Here is a 21,670-nt window from a genome sequence, read left to right on the forward strand (position 1 = left end):
TTAACTAACACAAGTGTCTTGTGTTCCGAATGGAGTGGTTTCTCTCATTCCCTGTACCTTTTCTGTGTGCCAGTCACTGTGCTCCGTGCTGGACACCGTTTCATTCAGTCCTGATATCAGTCTTATGGGGGGAGTGGTGTCATCCTGATTTTACAGCGAGGTCACGGAGGTTAAATACCTTGGCCGTGGTCACATAACTAGTAACTACCCTGGCCAAGGTTGAAACGTGAAAACCTGTCCTCCCAACCAGTCCACTGTATTCCAAGACATTGTGCTGAAAATATCTTCGTTCATATCGGCAGGTGCTGTTTCAGTTGAGTCTCTCTGAGTTGGTACCACACCAGCACGGGCCATGGGAGCAGGGACTCGGCTGGCGGGACAGTTCCCAGGAGGCCCCCAGCCAGGGCTGCTGTCTTCCTTTGCTAGCATCCCAAAGTCTGAATTCTTCTAAGGCAGGCAGGGCAGCCAGGGCAGCCAGGCTACAAAAATATTTTTAAAAATTTCTCCAACTCTAAGTATACACAGGATCCAACCAGCACACAGGAATTAGAAATGTTCTTTCTGCTCTTTTAGGAATGTAGGTGGCAAATAAGCCAAACGCAATAAAAATAGAAACAAGGCAGGCCAGACTTCCCAAAACCACACAGAACAATATTTATTTGATTAATTCTGTTCCTAAACAACAGCCCACATTACTGACACAGAGGGCGTGTCCACGCTGGCAGGGGTGTGTGTGTGTGAATGCGTACACATACGTGCAGGCTCCCAAGTGCACACATACATATGTATGGCTAGATAAACACACACCCGCCACCCACGGAGAATATTTACTCATACCGATACAAGGATCAAACTGCTTTTTTTTTCCCCAAACCCTACAAACATTAAAAATAAGTCACTTTATGTAAACATATTCAGCCTCCTGATTTACATTGTTTCTTACAAAGACAGAGCTGCACATTTTTGAAGTTCTCTCATTTAGCCACAGGAGATGGGTTGCGGACGCCTGGTGGCCGCCTCGCAGTGCCTCGTGAAAGCAGGAGCATTCATCAGAACCGTCTGTGGTCACTGCATCTCTCCGGATCCCCTGCCCAGAGCCCCGCAGCCCACCCCCTCATTCTGCAACTCTGTGCTTTTTTAGCACCCTGCCTTGCTCTGTGGATCCAGCTACCATGTCCTTCCCACCCTGGTCCGCCTCGCTGGTGCACGGATGGGACAGGGGATCCAACCTGACTTTTGCTCAGAGTGAGGCTACCTGTGATCAAAGGAACCTGTGATTCTGCTCAACGTGACACTGAGATCTCTGACATTCGGCTGCTGCTCCCCACTCCTTTTTTTCCCTCTGCTTGCCCAGCTTCTCCAGAGCCCCCATGGAGGTCTGCACAGCTGGCGCGGGTCTGGCTCGCTCCCTCTTACACCCAGCATTTGTCAGCACAGCTGGATTGGTTTCTGGCAGACGCTTCTGCTGCCCCGTGTTCTGGGATGAGCAAAGGGTGACTGGGCGCACCCACCTGCTTTGAGGAACCAAAGAGATTTCAGCATGGCCCAGTGCTCCACTGTGGGGTTGGGCAGCTCCTTAAAGGCTGGATGTGGGAGGGCAGGGGAAGGAATTCTCCCATTTGCTTCTGTCATGCGGCCCTTCCATCAGGAGTGGGAGGGCAGGCACTGGCCAGTGGAGCAGAGAGTTCCGGAAACTCCAGGTTAGGTTGCAGGCACCAGAGTTTTATTTGTTCTGAGAGAAACTTAATGGGTCAACCTCTTAATGACATTTAAGAAATTCTGAACAAACGGTTTGTCCTTTTGGTGGGGGTATTCTGAACTTTCAGGGCATGGGTCCCCAAAGGAAGAATTTACCTCCCCTGGGAAAACAAAGGATTCCATAGAAGCCGTTCAGCCTAGCTGAATTCACCACAGGACAGAGCTTGCCATTGCTTAATACAACCTCTATTGTGTGTCCGATGAAATCATATGGGAATGTGCTTCCTCAGTGGGCCTGTAATTTAGGAAGCCTGTAGTTTCTTTCTTTTTTTTTTTTTTTTTTTTTTTTGAGATGGAGTTTCACTCTTGTTGCCCAGGCTGGAGTGCAATGGCACCATCTTGGCTCACTGCAACCTCCGCCTCCTGGATTCAAGCGATTCTCCTGCCTCACCCTGCTGAGTAGCTGGGATTACAGGCTTGCACCACCACGCCCAGCTAATTTTGTATTTTTAGTGGAGATGGGGTTTCTTCATGTTGGTCAGGCTTGAACTCCCAGCCTCAGGTGATCCACCCTCCATGACCTCCTAAAGTGCTGAGATTATAGGCGTGAGCCACTGCACCTGGCTGGAAGTCTGTGGTTTCTAAGCAGTCTCACTCCTTTGGTAGGAATGAAGTGTTATTTTGATAGAGTAAATAAACATAAAACAAACTAAAATTTTCCTTTTAAAACAATGAGATCTCTTGCCAGAAGTTTGACTACCACCTATTGAAACATGTTCTCAAGCTCTCACAGAGGGAAAATTGGTCTCCTCAGAGCCTCAACCGCTCATACTACGTTGTGCCCGACTGTCATGGACTCTCAGGTTTGTGGGGTGGCCAGTATGCTTCCCCCATAGAGGAACTGAAACTTGGAGAGGTTAGTGACTTGCCCAGGGTTACAAGGTTGATACCTGGCAAAGCAAGAATTTAAACCAGGATGTCATTTGGATCTTATCAACAGGCCTCAGAATCCTGATTTTCTTCTAGATCAGGGACCAGAAAATGACAGCTCATGGGCCAAATCTAGTTCACACCTGTTTTCGCATGGCCTATAAACTAAGAGTGGCTTTTACATGTTTAAATAGTTAAAGAAAGACAATTTTATGACATATGATTACTTTATGAAATTCAAATTTCTATGTCCATAAACAAGTTTTATTGGAACAAGCCACACCCACTTATGTATGAACGCCTATGGCTGCTTCTGCACTTCCACAGCAGACCTGAGCCACTGTGACAGAGACCAGCATTTAGCATTGGGGCCTTTTCAGGAAGATTTGCTGACCTTGCTGACAAGTGTGCAAAGATGCAGACATACACAGAAGCAGTGTGCGTGCGAGCACCTACAGCTGCAGACATGCCAATACCATGACTAGTGAGACTCTAGTTTTAACCCATGTGGTTATAAATGAATCCCCAAGCTGCTTTTCCAAAATTGACCTGGCAATAAATAGTCCAATATTTATTTAATATATAAATAGCTCAGTCTTCTGCCTTGGGAGAACAGTGATGTTAACATCAGTAGGAAGACACTTCTAAAACAAGAGTGGAGTGAATGCTACATGCCTACAGTCCCTTAGAACTAAACCTCTTTGACTTTCAGAGTCTGGAAAGAGAAAAGTCCTCTTCTTTGCTTATTCTCAGACTCCTGGTGAATGATCCATGAAGACAGTATCAATTTTACATAAAGGAAATATGCTTAAAAAGGCAAAAGCATTCTTACTTGTTAGGGCTCCTTCCTCACCTGTTAGTCTTTTATTATGAGGCTGGAATTTTAGCGCTTTTAGCAATGCAGGGCATTATATGCTGCTGTTGTTACACTGTGGTTTGCTCTCAACATAAGAGGGAAATTGTGTAATGCCTCAAAAACTGGTAGCAGCACTGGTTCAGTTCAAGACAAATAAAGCAAGATATCCTTTTACTTCACATAATTTTTGTTCCCTATCCTGGTCTCATATGCAAATCCTAAAGACCTGATTCATATGTGAGGAAACAGCAACAAAAACAAAAGCCATATACCAAGATACAGAGTGTGAAGCTAGAGGACGGTAATGATTGCACAACAATGTGAGTGCATTTAATGCCACCGAACTGTACACTTAAAATAGTTAAGATCAGCTGGGCGCGGTGGCTCACACCTGTAATCCCAGCACTTTGGGAGGCCGAGGCAGGCAGATCTTGTGGTCAAAAGATCGAGACCATTCTGGCCAACATGGTGAAACCCCGTCTCTACTAAAAAATACAAAAATTTTCTGGAGGTGCTGGCACATGCCTGTAATCCCAGCTACTTGGGAGGCTGAGGCAGAAAGAATCACTTGAACCCAGGAGGCGGAGGTTGCAGTGAGCTGAGATCATGCCACTGCACTCCAGCCTGGCGACAGAGTGAGACTCCGTCTCAAAAACAAAAAAAGTTAAGATCATAAATTTCCTTATGTGTATTTTGCCACAATAAAAAAAATTAGAATGAAAAAAACCCATAGCTATCCATTTTAGAGAAAAAATTCAAAAGTTTCAAGGAAGAAGATTTTTATGCCTAAGTCCATTAGCGAAACGAAACAAAAATTCTCATAGAAGGAGTTTTGAAAGATGTGAAGCTTTATTGGGAAAAACAACCATTGGTGCACATTCACGTGGGTGATTGTGTGTATGTGTCTCCAAGAAAACATCCATCCATGCCCAACTAATTCAATTCCCTCTGTTATCACTGTCAGTATTAGAAATACAAATGAGAAGTCTTCCATTTAGAATAGTCTCCTTCTTTTAATGCAAAAGGCCAAGTACCGTTGCGCTAGCAACCAAAAGCAAAATAGAGTAAGTATGTCTGAGAACCTATTATAACTCCAACATCTTACAGCAGTGACACCAAAGGGAAAAACCACACCCGCTGAGCATCTATGAAGATTCCTCTGCAGTATACATACAAAGGCTGTCGTAGCCACCAGGGAAAGAGTGAGTTCCAAAGAAAGTGGAAACTACAATAGAAACCTTGAAATAAAAATGGAACTTAGATATGGGCAAGAGTGCCAACCTTAATGAAAAGTCTTCCTCTTCAATCAGTAGGCTGTAACATTAAAGCTGGATGTGGATGTGGCCTAATAACTTTTTTGATTCTTGTGTATTTGCCAATGTTTTCCGAAGATGCATAAGATGAAATGCCTTCTGCGTGTCCTGTGAGCACTCTGGTCCTTCCCACCCATTTCCCAGAGCAGAGGTGCTGCGCAGTGCACTTTCTGAAGGCTCTACTGTTTGCAGAAGGCACATACAATAACAACAGCTGCTTACAGTCTTGGCCTGGCTGCGACAGGGTCAGCGACCTAAATGCCAACTGGCGATGACACTGGTCGTGTCAAGTGAAGCCAGTGACAAAGGAACAGCCATGCTCTGTCTCTTGGTGCCTGCGGCAATATAGTCACTGTAGGACAGCAACGGTGATCCAGCAGGCAGCAGCATGGGGTGAAGCTGACATCAACCCAATCAAATGACCACTGTCTTGTCGTCTTCACTGAAATCCTGCATACGCTTCCCCCAATCCCACACTCAAACACTTCGCTTTATATGCTTGAAAGTTGTGGGCTTTCAGGACAAGGGAAAACTAAAAATTACCCTCTAAATGTGGGCATTGTGGATGTGTTGCCAGGTTGTAATGGGTCAGAACCTCTCCTGCCCACCATAAGTCCAGTATAAAGCATGACTGCAAACAGATGATCGGTCCCTAAGCAAACTGTACTCCCGGACGGGGTTTGTTAGGCCTGTAGATTTAAAAATAAAATAAGATACAAGAACTGTCCTAAGTAGTTGCCACCATTTAAAATTCTGGAGAATTCACCTAAAATGCTAGAGTTCCAAATTCTTTCGGTCTGGAAGCACTGGGCTTCCTGAAACCAGTAGTTGGAATTGCATGGTGGTTGCCCCCACAGCTCCCTATTTCTTGCTACTTGTCTGTTAATTGGTATTGGTTACCTGGCTGGCTCTGTTGACTTTAGGTTTGGATCTTCTGATCCACAGTCATTAAGCTCCTTGAGGGCAGTGGTCGTATGCTTTGAGCTACACCAGCACCTAGGATCGGCTGCTTACTGCTATTTCACATGAGTCTCTCAACTATGTGCACTATGTGTATTTCATGAGCTCAGGTATCTAAAGTGACTTGACTATGACCCCATAGCCATACACTGCTGAGAGGGAGAGAGTTGGGCTTGTGGACCTGGAGGCCCTTGGAAATTATCTAGCTGGTGTAGATCATCAGAATCTAGTTGAGTAAGTACGTCTCTGGGCAAAAATCCAACTCAAGTTCGTTTCCTCAGGAGATACTATGCTATAATTTGAATGTTGGTGTCTTCCAAAAGTCATGCTGGAACCTAATGCCCATTGCAATAATATTAAGAGGTGGAACCTTTTGGGAAATGATTAAGTCCTGAAGGTCTCACCCTCATAAATGGGATTAGTGTCCTGATAAGAGAGACCTGAAGGGGCTTCCTTGCCCTTCTGCCATGTGAGAATGCAGTCAGAAAGTGCCATCTTTGAGGCAGAGAGCAAGCCCTTATCGGATACCAAATTTGCTAGCACCTTGATGTTGGACTTCCCAGCCTCCAGAACAGTGAGCAATACATCTCTGTTGTTTGTAAATTACCCAGCCAGAGGTGTTTTCTTATAGCAGCCAGAATGGTCTAGGAAAGGCTGTATCTGGGTTTTGGAATCACACTGCATGTGCTCAACTCCTGGCTCCACAGAGGCGTGTGACACTGGACAAGTTATTTCACCTCCATGTCTGATTTTCTTCCTCTTTATAATGAAGATAAAAACAGTATTTATCTCATGGAATTGTGTGCAGATTGAATGAGGTAATACATAAACACATTTTCTACAGAAGTTGGCTCAGAGCTTTACTTAAAAGTCTTCCCTATTATTACATCCTCTGAAGCTGAACAAATCAAATGAAAAAATATATATAGTTATTACAGGCCATTTAAAGTTCTTCTATGTGAAAATATTTTAATAAGACATGAACATAAATCTCTACCACCAATTCATACTTTAAAATTATACTATTAGAGGCTGGGTATGGTGGCTCATGCCTGTAATCCCAACACTTTGGGAGGCCGAGGTCATCGGATCATTTGAGGTCGGAAGTTCGAGACCAGCCTGGCCATCATGGTAAAATCCCATCTCTACTAAAAATACAAAAACTTAGCCAGTTGTGGTGGCTCGCACCTGTAGTCTCAGCTGCTTTGGAGGCTAAGGTGGGAGACGTGCTTGAGAGGTGGACGTTGCAGTGAGCCCAGATCATGCCACTGCACTCCAGACTAGGGAAACAAAGTGAGACTCTATATCAAAATAAAATAAAAGAAATAAAATTATACTATTAGAAATAAGCTAAGTAAAAGGAAAGTCAGTGACGATCTATGTTATTCTGGATCCACAACGTGCCAGAACTGGAGGGAATCTAAACCTATCCTAATGAATTTAAAACTAATTTTAGCAGCAAAAACCGTTTCTTCTAATGTAATCCTACACACACACCATTCACAAGAGAGATGTGGCAGCTCAGATTAGGTAAGGCCGCTGCACTGGGTTCCAGCTTCCCCCAGCAAATTACAAAACCTGTGTGCTAAGGGCCACAGCTTGGTAACTGCTGATCTTGGCTATGTCTTCTTATTTTACTAGTGGGAAAATTAAGACCATCCATATGTCTGCACATATAACAAGAACCAAGCCTGGCCTGTCACTGTATCCTCAGCACCCAGCCACGTGCCTGGAGCATAGTGCCCTGGTGTTTGCATGATGGGTGCTATAGCACAGGTGAGGTGCCAGGCTTCTGAAGTTCATCTTGGGGGATGGACTTCTGAGTAGGGTGGTGATTGCTGCCAGCAAGGGGGAGACAAAAACACCATTAGGTCTAGCCAAGGTGTTGTGTGTAGGGTGGTTTCTGGGAGAAGGTACAGGGTGAAAGTAAGCAAACCTAAGCTTACTGACTTAGCCAGAATAACTTCTAGTCCTACAAACTCCATTCACGGCAAGTGCCCTATGCAGGTGGACCATCTTTTATCTTTCATACTGTATTTTTACTGTACCTTTTCTACATTTAGATACACAAATACTTACCATTGTGTTACGGTTGCCTACAGCATTCATAACAGTAACACACGATACAGGTTTATAGCCTAGGAGCAATAGGCTATATACCATGTAGCCAAGGTGTGTAGTAGGCTATAGCATCTATTTTTGTGTAAGTATACTCTGTGACATTAGCATTATGATGAAGTTGCCTAAAGACACATTTCTCAGAATGTATTCCCAGCATTATGTGACTCACAACTGTACTTCAGTAGAAAGACCAGGTTTCTGGAGTGGTGGAGGGCAAGTTACTATGAATTGAATGGGAAGTGAGAAAACGTATACAGTTGGCTACATTGGTTTCTTTCAAGGAAGGGGAGGAAGAAGAAATAGGAGTTTTCACAGAGTCAGATTTCTTGAGCAATGAGCACTTTGGAGAGGTAGCCAACTCGTGCTTTAGGGTGTAGAAAATGGGAAAAGAAAGAGAAACGCAGAGGTCAAAAGAAAACTTCACCAGTTTAAAAATGTTGGTCTCTGTGGTGGTTTAAAAATACTTTGAAAAATTATTTAACATTTCTCTCTTCAAGAAATATGGCTGGGCGTGGTGGCTCATGCCTGTAATCCCAGCACTTTGGGAGGCTGAGGCCGGCAGATCACTTGAGGTCAGGAGTTTCAACCAGCCTGGCCAACATGGTGAAACCCCTTCTCTACTAAAAATACAAAAATTAGCTGGGTGTCATTCTAGCTACTCCGGAGGCTGAGGCAGAATTGCTTGAACCAGGGAGGCAGAAGTTGCAGTGAGCTGAGATCATGCCACTGCAATCCAGTCTGGGTGTCAGAGCAAGACTCTGTCTCAAAAAAAACCAAAAAACAAAAAACAGAGAAAGAAATAGACCTTAGTTCCCCTTTCCTTTTGTGTGGGCTGGACTTCCTATTCTAATGAACGGAAAATGGGAAGAGGGTTGGGTTATCACTTCTGACTCTAGTCTGTAGAAGATACATAGTGGTTTCCATCTTGGTTGCCCTCTCTGAAATCAGGGCATTCTGGAAGTAGCTAGCAGGGACTTAACATTTTGAGTGGAAGGTAGTTGTCTCTGAAAAAGGGACAATTAAGCCTAGATTTGCAGGATGAGCAGGACTTAAGCTGAGGACATGGAAGCCAAAGGACTTGAACATACCATGGCCTGGAGGTGAGAGGGCATGGCCCATTCAAAGAACTCTGGGAAGTTCCCTATGGAGCTATCTGCATATCTCTTTCCTCTTCTTGTCTATTGGTCCAGTTACACTCTGCACAATGTAATAGGACTCTATTAGTACCAACATCTTAGAATCAAAACTAATTAGTATTATGCTCTGGTATATTATAGCTTAACTGGCTTTGCTGGTGGTTTGTATATCTGACATTTATGTATAAAATTATTTCATAGGAAGAAGTGCTCCTAAGACCACACAAGTGACCACACAAGTCCCTAGGGTAGGGACTGACTGTAACCTGCCTTACCTTCATGTTTTTATTGTAGTGGGACAGGTGGGTGGTGGGAAATGATATGGTGTTATGTTTGAATAAATAAAACCTTCCTTCATACAAATCCCAAGTTAATACTTGCTTGACATTTTTTGGAGCCAAAGAATCTAATCTTATCTGGCCGGGAAATTTAAACTAGTCTAGACCACACATAGCAGCCAAAATTTGGCAGGCTTATATGTGGGCATCAAGCCATACTATTTTCATTTTCATATAAATGTTCATGAAGATGAATTAATCCCTGCTGTGACTGACAGCCTGCAGCAACTTCCAACCCTGCGGAGAACACCAAAAAAAATAAAAAGGGCAATTACTATTTGGTGTCTCAGACCAATAGCTCCCCTAAGACACTGAGCAGCTTCCTGAGAGGGAGGTTCTGATGGGAAATCTAGGGAGAAATGTAGAGCAGAAGGTACTGAGTTTTACTTATTCCTGTCTGTAAAGTGGGAGAGAAGTGGCTTAGCAAAAAGAAGCAACCATACCAGGGGCTTAAACAATGAACTGGAAATGCCTCATGTGGTAGCAGGGAGACAATGTGAACACATGTGGCAGCTATTTGTGGAGGGAGTGGTTGTTAATAGTGGATTACAAGTAGCTCTTGAAGGTAGGGCCTCTGGCTCAGTGGTGTGAGAGAATGTCCCACAATGATGAAAAGTTCAGTATCTGTGATATCCAGTACAATAGCCACAAGACACATGTAGCTTTTGAGCACTTAGTATGTGGCTAATAAAGCTAAGATACTAATTTTTAATTTAATTTTAATCTAAATAGTCACAAGTAGTTGGAAAAGCCTTTTAAAGCAAAAGGTTGATTTTTCTGATTACAAAAGTGAAACATGTTTGAGACAAGAAACTTAAAAAGGCCCAAAAAGTAGAAAAAAAAAAAAAAAAAAAGAATTATCTATAATAACACGAAGAGAAAACCACTGTCGACACTTTTTGTTCTATTTCCATTATCATCTATGGAGATACGATTAGTGATTTTCCAGTATAGTTTTGAATGCTGCTTTTATTATTTACTATTACATGCTGGCAGTTTTCTTACGGGAGTCATCTTCAACTGTAACTGATCATATTTTAGGCCCCAGAGTAAATGAGGCCACATCTCATCCCTGACGAAATTAAAAACAAAGAGAAACCCCAAAATAAAAACTAACCACCCGACATCTTATAAACCAGAAGCAAAGTTCTCTAGACATCAACAAGGGATGAATAAATAGGACTGGCAGAGACATGTGGCTATTTTTGCCACATCCTCAGTTACCCAGCATAAGGCAATTCATTGGAAATAGTCACATGTCTTTGCTATTTTTCCCATTGACACTTTAGAATACATCTGCCAAGTCTCCTAAAATGATCTCTGGCAGGCTCTCCCCTCATCTCTGAGCCTCTGCATTACCCCGAACAACCAGCAACAGTCTATGCCACCTTGGATACACACATACTTGTCCTCTAAACTGGCAAAGCCCCATGAATGCACACTCCAGCTACTCTCTGCAACAGGTACACCCCCTCTGCTGCACACCCAGGGTGGGTTTGAATCCACGAAGGCCTCTCTAAGCAAAGAGAAAAGGCTGTCTTGGATAAAAGATGACGAGGCTGCTGACATACCATGCCAAAGATCATAATCTCAGTAGGTTAAGCTGGGAGAATTCTAGGGATGATCTCTCTCACAGATGGGGAAACTGAGGCTCAGAGCCATTACCTGTCTTGCCCTATGTGGTAACTCATGTGGTAATGTAAGTGGAAATGCCACCGTAAAGCCCAAACTGTCAGCTTCACAGGCTGCGGCTCTTCCACAATGGCTGTGTCCATGAACAAGCCATCTGGCTGAAAGCCAAAGAATCCGCCTGACAAGAAGGAACCCAGAGGCCTCTGTACAGATGATGTTTCAGAAGAAAGGGTCCTTTCAGAAGCCCCACAATGGCTCTTCATTGCTGGCTATTTTAGGGAGTAGCTCTGGCTCATGCAAGAGGTTCTGCTTCGTTTCACAGTCCTGACTTGATCTTATCATTGCAGGCCATCCTTGGCTACTGCACTCACCCAAGCAGCTCTGAGAGAAGTGTAGGTGTGGCCTGGCTGCCTCTTAGGGCAACACAAGGTCAGTATATGCTGGGGCCTGGATAGGCTTGTGGCTGGGCCTTTATGAGACAAGGCTTTCCAAATCTTTGGTACTCAAATTGTTCTAAAAAGCACCCATTTTTAAAGGATGGTTTTGGTGGTGAAGCCTACCCATAAATCTCTATTATTAGCCAAGAGGCACTCGCACATTGGGGGTGGGGCATGCACTTTGGTGTGACAAAATGGCAGTGATGAGGGATGGAGAGGAATGTGGTTCAGATGTTGAGAAACTGCCCATCACATCTGCTGGAAAGAATAGTAACAAGTGTGGCTGGGCACCGTCTGTAGTCATAGCACCTTGGGAGGCCGAGGGAGGAGGATCACTCAAGCCCAGGAGTTCTAGATCAGCCTGGGAAACATAGTGACCTTGTCTCTACAAAAAGTTAAAAAATTAGCCAGGTGTGGTGACGTGCCTGTAGCCCCAGCTACTTAGGAGGCTGAGGTGGGAGGTTCACCTGAGCCCAGGAGGCTGGAGGATGCAGAGAGTCATGAACACACCAGCCTGGGTGACAGAGTGAGACCCTGTCTCAAAAAAAAAAAAGTAATAAGTGTGAGGAGATGAAATAATATATGTAAAGAGGAATTAATAGATTACCTTGGACTGAAGAAATGAAGTTACTATTTCTTGAAAATGCTTGTGTGTCATGCTCACGGTAAGAATTCCATGATGGGGTGTCTGTCACACAATGATGTGGGAGGATGAGGAACAACAGTGAACAGGACTGCATTTATTGTGTGTGTGTGAAGCCCTCCCACGTGGAGTTTCACTTCCCTTTTCCATCCCTCTCCGTGAGACAGTGGTGGCTGTGTGGTTAGGGGCCAGGGTGGAGGCATGAGGAAAATATACAAAATCTAGAGACATATCACATCACGGATCAGTATATCTCTAAGATATCAATGAGTAATAACAAAAAAGCCCAGTAGGGGTGGGTTACACAAAATTGAAAAAATTTCTTTACTAGATACCTTCTCAAAGCCTTTGACGTGCTATTGTGCACTGTACATCTTCAAGGGCGCAGATGATGTTGTATTTTGTAAATTCATTTGATTGGCCACAGAAGGAAGTCTGTTTTCACTGACCATCACTCAGGACTGGTATTTTGAGGAGCTCTCTTGGTAAACACTGATCTTTAGATTTTTCTTTTCTTTCTTTTTTTTTTTTTTTTTTGCTTTTCCTTCCCACCCCACTGAGCTAACTCCCAATCCTAGAGAAGAGATGAAGTGCTAAAAACGGTAACTTTCAAATTTGAGGGTAATTGTCATCTAGGTTGTTTCTCCTCAAAGTATGGTCTGGGAACCAACAGCATCAATATCATGTGGGAGCAAAATGAACATTCTCGAGTCTCCAGACGTACTGCATCAGAATTTGCATTCCAGCAAGATCCCCTGGTGATGCATATGCACATTAAAGTTTGAAACGCAGACTGAGGGTGCCTGGTACTAGGCACTAATCTTAATAATTCTGATTTAGTGTATCTGGGGTGAGGCCCAAGAATGCACTTATAAAATATTTCCTCCAGGAGATTCTGATGCAGGTGTGTGTGTATGTGAACTCCTTCTGAGAAACCCCTATGGTCCAAGCAGCCTGCTATAAGGTAATAGAACAGCCCTGTGCTAAACTTTGGTTCCACTGCAGCATCTCTACAAGGTGGGTGATGGTATAATCACCTTCATTGTTAGAAACAAGAAAATGAAGCCTTGGAGAGAATGGGAAGGTCCTGGACCAAGGTCACCTAGGGGTCAGCAGGTGCATTAGGATGAACAAGTCCCCTACTGTCTGTCCTCCCCACCTCACAAATCTCTCCCCTCCACTGCCCTAATCAGCTCTCCATTCACAACTATGGCATTGCTAACAGCCCTCTCCGAGTCTGCTTTTGTTTTCAGTGAAAGGCCAACAAAACACTGCAGGCTATTTGTGCTTGCTAAAGATAATTCTGATTAGCTTAATTCTGTCATTTGACTCCCTGGCAGCCAAGGGCCAACAGCAGCCTGCTCATTCAATCAGGGCCTGGCCTATTTTCTGATTACCAGCATCATTTGGGCTGTTTCCTCCAACAGTGAAGTTGCTTGAGTTCAAGTTATCTTCAGCTGTTGCATTTACATGAGCAAGGGACGTTCTAGTTATGTCATGTCTGTGTCTGTGTCAGTGTGCCGGGCTCCCCCTCCTTGCTGGAGACCAAGTAAGATGGCAAGTGCTTCCCGGGGTTCCCAGGCTGGCGGCTACAGCAGCTGAACAGCAGGTCCCAATGGGAGCCAAGAGGCAAGCTCTGGGTGGATGGAGTGCTGGCCTTCACCAGGCTAGCCAGGGTGACCTCTTCCCAGCTTCTGAATTCCAAACTGTATTCCCATTCAGAGGCCTGGGTGACCAACCGTCCTAGTTTGACAGAGACCAAGGGTTTTCCCAGGACATGAGAATTTCACTGCTAAAACAGGGAGGGTTGGTTACCCTTTGCCTGACACACCAGGGCACAAAAGCAGTCTGAGAGGATTCAAGATTTCCTGGGTGATCTATCTGGAATTTGGAACAGAGAGTGACTGAGAATTGAGGCCTTGTCTTTCTCTCTGAGGCCCAAAGCTGATGATGTATCCCTGCTCTCCACCTTATTTTGCTTTCAATCTCTATTGTTAATCTGATAGGATGAAGCATTATTTCCAACATGGAAATGGGTAAGTGGAGGTCTGCAGGCACATTCTGAGATGACAGGTGTATTGAGAGTGACCAGTGTGTAATCCCTTTGAATGGAGGTGCATCATCCTTAAAGCACTCTCCCCAGTTCAAAAATACATTAAACATTGATTAGGTACTAGGTACCCTAAGCAAGGCAGGAATATGTCCTTTATATTCCTAGCCCTCAACGAGTTGATAATCCCATGAGAGCAACCAGTACAAAAACAATTAACTACACCTGCTAGAAGTCTACCTAGGGAATCAATCACTAAGACAGAAAGGGGTCATGGAAGCTAGGGAAGGGAGAATTCAGAAACTTCCACTACCTACAGGCCAGCTACTGTACCATCATTAATTATCTCACTCAGCTAACATTTCTTAAGCACTTGCCACGACTAACCCATTTAATTTTTATAACTGTTATTATCATACCCATTCTATGAACGAGGAAAATGAAGCTTTGAAAAGCCATATATCTTGCTCAAGGTTGCAAGTTAGTAAATGGAGGGTCCAGGATTGGAAGCCACAGAGTCTAAGACTTTTCTTAGCCACTGTTTGATACTGACTCTCCTACCCCAGTAGGGTGCTGGATGGATCCTCAACACAGCCTGTGTGGTAGATACTCAGTGCACGTCGGACAACAGCAAACAGAGATGTGTGGCTGTGCATGGTGGAGGGAAACATGAGGCAGTGACGGGGGTGGGGTCTCTGCGTTCCATACTGCGGAATCCCAAGGCATGATACCAACTATGTCCCACCGGTGGCGTGGGAACTCTGGGAATGCCGATGTTCTAAGGGAAACTGGCTGGACAAATGCTGCCCTTCTGGCCCCAGCTATGTTAGATTCTAAAGAATGTACAACTAGAATGTGAAGCCAAATGCCTGACTCCTTCCTCATCTTTTGAGGGCCAAAAATGGGTGACATTTATTATATTTTTCAGACTGTATTGTAAATTTCTTGAGAGCATAAATTTTTTATGTACATAGAATATCTGAGCAACTTGAGTTGCATGTGTAAAGTATAAATATATGCAAATCAAATAAAAATGTGTTGACTTGAGATGCTATGCCTGATGGGAGTATGTGCATTGCAACAATATTAGCAGTTAGGTGTCCTGGTGCTGTCAACTGTTGAAATGGTCATTTCAGCAATAGCAATCCACAAGCCATAAACAATCTGCTCTTAATGGATACTGCATGTGCTAAATGTCCAGAACCTGACATTATATGATTTGCCTCAGAAACATTCTTAATATCTATTTCTGTTCCCTTATAGGTTTTGATTAGTATAAAACAAATATATAAGTTCAGGCAACTAAGCATTTAAAAAGTATGAATATTTATAAGCATGAACTTCCCTGTAATTATAATTAACACATAAATGTAGGAAGTATACTCTTGCCAGCAAGATTTAAAGAAATATAAACTTCTGGGGACATAAATCCTGGTACCTTTCTTGCTCACTTACACTGTTAGAAAATTTCTGGTTAACCTAATCAAAGTTTTTCTCCCAGGCCCCCAAAGAGGCTCTTGTCTGGGATACTGACTTCTTTGAGGCCATTCTGTGACTCCGAGACTTTAGTTCCTGGCACTGCCTTGGAGCCCTTCCTTCAATTATAGAAAATAACTGAGTTTTCTGATGGCAAAGAAAGCCTTTCTCTACTTGATAACTGACACTCAGCTTTATCCTACAATGTTGTCTTTATGCTTCTAGGCATAAAGGAGAAACTGACTTTCAGCTCTTTCCTGGTGTTTCTGATCCCTTAGCTCAGTGAAACTGAAAGTGTGAGTGCTCCCACAGCCTCTTCCTTCTTGTAGGCCTTTGGAGAAGGTATTTTCCATCTACCTGAACATGGCCACAGAAGAGAGCTGAACTGAAACCATCTAGGAGATTACAGTTCATTTACATTGCCCTTGTCTACCTTTCCTCTATCCTTGATATTTTCTGAAATTGGCTTTATCAACAGTTTCCAGTCTTAACTCTCTTGAGCTGTTTGCACAACCTTATCTTCCTGTAGTGGCTGCTTACCTAAAACAGCCTTTATAAAATGCAGCCGTCAATGAATTATAGCTTCTTTCCATACTATTTGTCCAACTGCATTCAGAGACAACTCAGTTCCTGCCCCTGAGAGCCTTCTAGAAAGCTCTTGTAAAAGAAAATGAAGAAAATGAGCTCTTCTTTAAGTAAAGATGTGAGGCATCTCAAGTGTACTCCAAAAAGTCTTGCTTTTGGCCGAGTGTGGTAGCTCATGCCTGTAATCCCAGCACTTTGGGAGGCCAAGGCAGGTAGATCACGAGGTCTGGAGATAGAGACCATCCTGGCCAACATGGCGAAACCCTGTCTCTACTAAAAATACAAAAATTAGCTGGGCGTGATGGTGTCTGTAGTCCCATCTACTCAAGAGGCTGAGGCAGAAGAATCACTTGAACCTGGGAGGCAGAGGTTGCAGTGAGCTGAGATTTTGCCACTGCACTCCAGCCTGGTGACAGAGTCAGATTCCATCTCAGGAAAAAAAAAAGTCTTGCTTTGTTCCAGGACTATTGAGTAATGCAAAAAAAAAAAAAAAGATATGTATATATATATATATATTTGCCATATAGTTTCATAGCACGATAAATTTCCAGGTGAAAAACACTAAAGAGGATACGTGAAATTCACCATCTTCTTTGCCAGGTACAGGTACTGTACTGTATTAAACATCTTTTATTTTTTTGCATTTTGATTTTCTAACATCAAAGGGGCCTTGTTGACCCGGGAGGGACTGTCCCTCCCACAGCTAGCCAATTCTTAGTGATGGTAAACAATTTGCCCTCAAGCTGTTTACACAACAACCAATACAAACCAATCCTGCAGAGCCTGCACCCCAAATACCTCCACCATCAGGGTCTCACACTAACCACCCTAGGGCCAAGTACCAGATAATTAGGATAACTCCTAGGCTCTGGAGATTATTCAAATTTGCCAACCCTAAACCTGCTTATCCTGTCTAGCCTGTTCCTTCCCATGAAAACCACATTGAAGGTTCTTGCCCATGCTTTCTCTGTTGCCTCTGTCTCCTGACTAGCCCTGGTACTTTCCCACATGCTCACTTGTGGTGTGGCATGGCTCTTTCTCTTGGGATGTGTGAGTATAACATATTTTCTTTTTGATGACAGTCATCTGATCTGTTAGCTTTACCATACCTAGATAATAGTAAAACCTGGCCAGGCGTGGTGGCTCATGCTGTAATCCCAGCACTTTGGGAGACCAACAGTGAAGTGTTTGAGGCCAGGAGTTTGATACAAGCCTGGACAACATAGTGAGAGGCCACCTCTTTAAAAAAAAAAAAAAAAAGAGGCCATGCCAGCCTGTAGTCCCAGCTACATGGGAGGCTAAGGTGGGAGGGCTGCTTAAACCCAGGAGTTGAGGGTGAGCTATGATCTCACCATTGCACTCCAGACTGGGAGACAGAGTGAGACCCCATCTTAAAGAAAAACTAAAAATAATAAAACCTGTGTTTTAAAATAGGTACATAAAGATACAGGGATACAGGGCAGCAAAAGAGGACAGCTGGCCCTAGTACTCTGGTCATTCAAATAAACTCAGATGAAATGAAAGCATCCACAGTGAGATGCTGCAGGTTGCAAAAGGTGATGAGGTTTTTAGGGGTCCTTGCCTTCTGAAGCACAGATTGAGTGCCACTGGAAAGACAGCTTATGAAGAAAATGAAAGTAGTCCTAATTCATCTAAACAGTAACACTAAGGATTTAATCAGATCAAATATTCTCTATTCTAATACATCTCATTGAAATTGCATCACAGAAAACTCAGTGTGAAAAGCAAAGACCCCACAAAACTGTATTCTTACTTAGGGCTTAACTTCCATCACTGCCTCTGGAGTAAAAGCAGCTCAAAGGCAGTTTTATCTGACTGTATGCACATACAGGTATTGATCGACTTACGACCTATGCAACTTACGACCATTGGACTTTACGACCACAATCGCTAGCCACGACTGCTCCGCGTCTGGCAGCGCAAACGTTGCCCTGCTGGGCGTACGACAGTGCGGACCAGCTTCCGGCAGCACTACCATCTCTGCGTGCACCATTTCAACTGCTATCCCAGACTCGGTACAGCAATTTGTGTTTTGTGTCTTGGATATTATTCATGAAACCCCTCCCAGGATGTCTACCAGGAGGAAATTGTCTTTGTCTACGCCTCAGCCTGCCAAGAAGGAAAGAAAGGCCATCGATCTCGACACGAAAATGAAGGTAATTAAGCAATACGAAGGAGGAAAGAAAGTGAATGTGATCGCACGTGATACGAAGTTATCACACTCGACTGTGTCGATGATTTTGAAAGATAAAGAAATAATTGGTAAAGCTGTGAAAGGTTCTGCACCCATGCGATCAACAGTTATAACAAAGCAACGAAGCGGGCCCATCCACGAAATGGAGAAATCGCTATATATTTGGATGGAAGGTCAAATTCAAAAACGGCCAATAAAATGTTTCGTACATGTTTATATATTTTGATATGTTTTGCAATTGGGAAAATGTTTCCTATGGTATTTTTTACACCTGTATTTTGTATTTTTGTATGCAACTGTATTTTGTAATTATGTGTGTTTTGCAAATATTAAACCAGTTGTACTGGTAATGCAGTGTTTTACTTAAACCTGACGAATGTAAAAATAAGAAACAAAATGGTGTAGAGATGATACAAATGGCATAAAGTGAACAAAGAAAATTATGATATATAACAATAATGAAAGAAAATTATGATAAAATATGACTTAAAGATTTTTATAACATCGTATCATAGTACTGTACATATAGCCTACTCAACTTATGACCAAATCATGTTACGACCGGTCTGTCAGAACCAATCGTGGTCGTAAGTCGAGTACTAGCTGTAGTAGGTGCTAAAGATTTGTTTGCTGACTGAAGAAATGTTTCTGATCATCTTTGATCAACAGAGTGAGAGATAACATATCAAAGATGCGCATTTAAGGAATTCTATAAGTGGAAGAATGACTTTGGAGCTGCGAATTAAAGCTACTCCCTTTGATCCAAACTATTATATTCCCACCACATTCTGCCACCTCTTGCAGAGCAATCTCGGACACTTATTTGGTGTCAGTGGACATTTTGGCATCTCCCGGCTGTTGGCTGACCACTAAACCCCATCCACTTCTGCAGCCTTCTGGCTAATAGCTAGCCATCAGTGAGCATTTTTCAGGGATTGACAATGCGCTATGACAAATGGCTGAGCTCCTGTGGTGACTTGGGTACTATTATTGCATGGTGCCACTTACCAAAGGCTCTAGCTCCTTGCGGTCTATGAGGTTCATCTCTGTGACAAAGTAATAGAAGTGCTTGTAGCAAGTGTTGACATGGGCCTCTGCACCCATCACAATGACCCGGTCGAAGTGGTGGATGTAGACGTGGACAAAGACCCGGAAAAGGCGGCACAGGATCTTCTTGCAGATCTGAAGAAAGTTCTTTGGAAAGGGAACACCTAGAGAAGAAAAAAAGGAGAAGGAATGAAACCATGACGGGAAAGATCCTTTTCTTCTTTCCCCTAATACCAGAAAACTGTCTGAGGGCAATGCTACAGGGAGACTGGCACCCCCTGTCACAGAAGTCATAGGGAATGGGGGTGCAGGTGGTGTTAGCAAACTAGAAAGCACCTTCTACCTCCCCATCAAAGGAGGCAATTGCTATGACTGCAGCCAACACTGGCCATATAGGGAGGGAGGCCCAGTGTTGTTAGAGCTTCTAATTTTTCAACGTAATTCAGAAATTTGGAGTTCTATGTGGACCTGCTGCATTTTTTAAACATTAGCAATTAATTTGAAGTTTTAAAAAGTGCCATGAGTCAAAATAAAACACCCATCTAAGTTATACTGGTACTTTGCAACCTACCAGTTTGCAAAGGTTTTCCTGAGATATACTGTTTCTGAGGTGGGCAAATTCAATAACTTTCACAGATCATAGATCGATCACACAGATTTTCCCTTCGTCTCTTTGAGGAAGGTAAGAATTGGGAGGAGGTCTTGTCTTTCATAACACCAGAAGGGTGAGTGGTCAGTGGAGTCACTCAGATTTCCTGTCTGATGACTACACCCAGCTCCGTCAAAGCAACAAATTGCAGGATCGAAAGCCCACGTCCTTCAAAGGCTGCTTACGCTATCTTGTTATTTACACTTTCCTTAAATGGTGACACGTTGTAATGGGTTCCTAAGCTAAACAGACATTGTTCGAATTCCTACTCAGCTCCCCTTCCAGCTGTATGACTGTGGGCAAGGTGTTTGACGTTTGGTTTCTCATCTATAAAAGAATGGTGATAATAAGGTCTTCCTGACATGGCTGGGAGGGTATTAACGTAAGATCTTCCTACAGTGTCTAGAACATAGTGAGAGCTTATCAAATGATAATGTCCTCCCTTCTCTCTGCAAGGTAGGGTCTGTTGTTATAAGGAAAAGTATTACCCTTGTCAAGGAAAGGAAGGTAAAAATGACTGCTAGCCTTTCAGCAAAATTGTAGAGCTGTGCACAGGGCATGCCCCCAAGTCCTGAGGAAGCCTGGAGTTTTGCTGTCCTTTACTCCACAGAAAGCTAGTGGCAGCTGTCTGGTGAGACACTGTAATGGGATCACCTGGGACCCCAGGGCAGGATGAGACAGAACATGTCTGGCAGGCGGCAGTGACAAGATCTGCCTCCCTCGGGTCCCAGCACTGATGTGGGCTTTTCTTCACAACAAAGTGGCAACTTATCAAATGAACCCAGGGAGAGGCTCTGGCATAGCTTGGCAGCTGACTGCCTGGGCAACAGATGCTGGGATTTGGGGTTGAGGGCGAGGTAGAGCCGAGGAGAAGGTGGAGGGCAGCCGCATGCAGAGTTTATGGGCTGCTTTCTCCGTGGAGATGGGGCCTGCAGAACTGCTACTGCCATGCTGGGGGAGGGTCTGGAGTCTTTGAAGCCTGAGTCCCAGAAGTGATGGAATTCCCTCTAAGATAGGTATGTTCCCTTCACGAGGGGAGTCCTGTATCCCACCTGGTGACAATGCCAGGAGGTTGACATATGTTATCTTCGTAATCTATCTGTGGAATAGGTTTTATTATTCCTGTTAATGTTTCATAGATAAATAGCCCTGAGGCTCTGCGGCATGAATTCTGGTTGCTAAAAAGTGGTAGGGCTGGGATTTGAACCAAGTCAGCCTGACTCTAAAATCCCAAAGTGGGGGACACAAGGACTTTCAGCTGCACCGGTTTATCTGTGTGGCCCTTATAACCAGGCCCCATACCCTCCACACTGACTACAGATGAGGCAAAGTCTTGGACACACTGAGGATGCTCACGGCAATTGCTGGCCCCCCTTTAGATGGTCTCCATGCTGCTTTGTTCCCCCCATCTCTGCCTCTGCTCAGCTTGGAAATCTTGACTGTGCCTTCCCTTCCATACCTGGTCTCTGACCTTGTCTCTGGGCCTTGAAGGGGGCTTTCCTCTTGTGTATCCATTTTGGGCTATGGCTTTAGAGTAGTTGGTTTGGGAATTTGGAAGACTAAGTTTAAAATCTTAGCCCCACT

At 43.8% G+C, this 21,670-nt stretch overlaps 1 protein-coding gene across 2 annotated transcripts in view; it reads right to left on the bottom strand.

Moving 5' to 3' along the window:
* MOB3B (MOB kinase activator 3B) overlaps window positions 1–21,670 on the bottom strand; it is a 205,727-nt gene that overhangs the window by 11,839 nt on the left and 172,218 nt on the right. For both annotated transcript variants that reach the window (XM_017508888.2, XM_037731483.1), the window contains exon 3: window positions 19,399–19,601. In XM_017508888.2, the coding sequence (XP_017364377.1) occupies window positions 19,399–19,601 (203 nt within the window). The remainder of the gene's footprint in view (window positions 1–19,398; window positions 19,602–21,670) is intronic.

Source organism: Cebus imitator, unplaced genomic scaffold, assembly GCF_001604975.1.
Source record: "Cebus imitator isolate Cc_AM_T3 unplaced genomic scaffold, Cebus_imitator-1.0 Scaffold403, whole genome shotgun sequence".
Taxonomy (NCBI): Eukaryota; Metazoa; Chordata; class Mammalia; order Primates; family Cebidae; genus Cebus; species Cebus imitator.